The following is a 2,500-nucleotide window of genomic DNA, read 5'->3' as shown; positions in this document are numbered from 1 at the left end:
TGCACTTAATATAATTGGCTGATGTAACTGTCCGATTTCAGGTATCCAATTCCAAGCAACTGCCCAATTTCACTTTCCGATTTCAACCCAACACATTAATTAGTGAAACATAAAGTAGTTAATGCACCAATCAAAGTTGAGAAAATTGTAATGGTTATGATAAAAATGTAAATTATGTTTTTTTTATAACTTAACTTTGTGGTCCTAGGTATTTCAGGTATATATTTACCCCTATCAACTGTATTCGTGATTTCTCACCTTTCAGCAGAGGTAATCCTAGTTTCAAATTCAAAGGCTACTTTACGCAATGGGGGAAATGATAAGGTAAGCATTTGTACAACCCTTGAGCTTTACGTGTATTTGTTTTTCGATACTTTTTCAAGCCATCATGATCTAAAGAGGAAAATGTTTCACCATTTGCTGTGATTGAGTAACACCAAACGATATTCATGATATTGAGATTTATTACTCCCATTCAGAAATCACTGGTGATCCTTGCAATCTGATTGGTTCTCAGAAGTGCGATTTCTCCACAAATCACACTATTTTTTGCTCTAAATCGCACCATTTCCTCAGCCAATGAGAAAGGAACACTAAAACAAAGCAACTAATCAGATTTCAAGGTTCGTTTAAGGGGGCTTCCTACAATAAATTTAGCCTATACCATTAGACTTTAGACGGCCACAGTTCTTATATGCAAGCACCTACAGCTTTGAAACTTTAACCACGTACTAGAGGAAGTTTGAAGTTTGTAAAAATGTACTTGATATGGCATTCTAGGTTACCATGGCAACGAAACAGTGACGTCATGACTTTTTTATTAGCAGCAATTTTACGCTTTATTTGATCAAAACTTTTGAAATGATATGAAGGGTACTAATCCTGAGGTGTTTGTCAAACGTTTGACGAAGTTTGAAGAAAATCGTAAAAGCCGATTTTAAGTTATTCGAGAGAGAAGTTTCTACGCCTAAAATACTCAATTTATTGTTAATCTTACAATAACTTTCAAAAGAAGCGCTGTTTTTAATATATAGAAGAATCGCTTGTCATGTAAGTCTTTTAGGGGTATCAAGCTAGCTCTCCGTGAAATTTCATGATATAAACTGCTTTTGATGTCCGTTGACAAACCTCAACGGAAAGCAGTATATTTTGCGGAATTTCGTCAAACTTCGTTCCCAGAACGTCTGGCGGTCTAGCTGAAAAACTGGTCGATGAATTTTTTTTTAAATCCTGTATTCTCTAATTAAGCATATTTCCAAGTAACTTGCCAAGCGCCGACAGAATTTAAGCTTTTTAAGACACTGAAAAAAAATTCCAAAGTTCGGTATATTCTTTGAATCTCCGCTCACGTTTCTACACTCTCTTTGTTTACACCACTCGAGCTGGCTCTTCCACATTCCAGCATGCAAAACTAGTATCACTTTGGTCACGCTCGGGGTAACGCGTCTTGTTGGAAAACAGAGAAAGAAGGGTTCTGGTTTTGGCTCAAACGGAGCAAAAATCATGGAGCGTACGAAGAAAAGTTATTTAAAATGGAGAATTTATTCAGGATATTGCACAATTGCTTTTTTTTTATTTTCGATGTTTGTTTATGATAATACTTAACTGCTAAAGCAAAATTTTTTTTTTGGCGTTCTATGACGTCTTCTCATTACTTTACTACTACAGTTCAACAGCCCTTTGCTTTCCCTTAACCCAACAAGGCCTATGGACTCCTTCTTCAAATTACCTATGTCACTTATAATAAAGTTATTGCTTATCACTTTTCACTTGTTTAGCCTGAAAATTTTTGCGTTTGAAAGCCTCAGCCTTTCTCTTCTTGCTTTCTCCTTGGAAAACCATTTTTTTTCTTCCAACACGACGCGTTACCACGCGAGCGTGACCAAAGTGATACTTGGGACTCATGAGGGAACCAGTTTTAATTGCATGCTGGAATGTGGAAGAGCCAGCTCGAGTGGTGTAAACAAAGAGAGTGTAGAAACGTGAGCGGAGATTCAAAGAATATACCGAACTTTGGAATTTTTTTTCAGTGTCTTAAAAAGCTTAAATTCTGTCGGCGCTTGGCAAGTTATTTGGAAATATGCTTAATTACAGAATACATGATTTTAAAAAAAATTCATCGAACAGTTTTTCAGCTAGACCGCCAGACGTTCTGGGAACGAAGTTTGACGAAATTCCGCAAAATAGAATGCTTTCCTTTGAAGTTTGTCAACGGACATCAAAAGCAGTTTATATCATGAAATTTCTCGGAGAGCTAGCTTGATACCTCTAAATGACTTACATGGCAAGCGATTCTTCTATATATTAAAAACAGCGCTTCTGTTGAAAGTTATTGTAAGAGTAACGACAAATTGAGTATTTTAGGGGTAAAAACTTCTCTCTCGAATAACTTAAAATCGACTTTTACGATTTTCTTCAAACTTCGTCAAGCGTTAGACAAACACCTCAAGATTAGTACCCTGTGTATCATTTTAAAAGTTTAGATCGAATAAAGCGTAAA

General features: G+C 36.1%; 1 protein-coding gene across 2 annotated transcripts in view; it reads left to right on the top strand.

Annotated features, from left to right (window-relative positions):
• LOC138019779 (uncharacterized) overlaps window positions 1-2,500 on the top strand; it is a 20,522-nt gene that overhangs the window by 13,569 nt on the left and 4,453 nt on the right. The window contains exon 5 of one of the 2 annotated variants that reach the window (XM_068866668.1): window positions 269-324. In XM_068866668.1, the coding sequence (XP_068722769.1) occupies window positions 269-324 (56 nt within the window). Of the gene's footprint in view, window positions 1-265; window positions 325-2,500 lie in introns of both variants that reach the window. The other variant, XM_068866667.1, reaches the window with a different exon arrangement.

This window comes from Montipora capricornis, chromosome 10 (assembly GCF_036669925.1).
Source record: "Montipora capricornis isolate CH-2021 chromosome 10, ASM3666992v2, whole genome shotgun sequence".
Taxonomy (NCBI): Eukaryota; Metazoa; Cnidaria; class Anthozoa; order Scleractinia; family Acroporidae; genus Montipora; species Montipora capricornis.
Note: the sequence above shows the minus strand (reverse complement) of the source record. Positions and strands in the feature narration are given on the sequence as shown.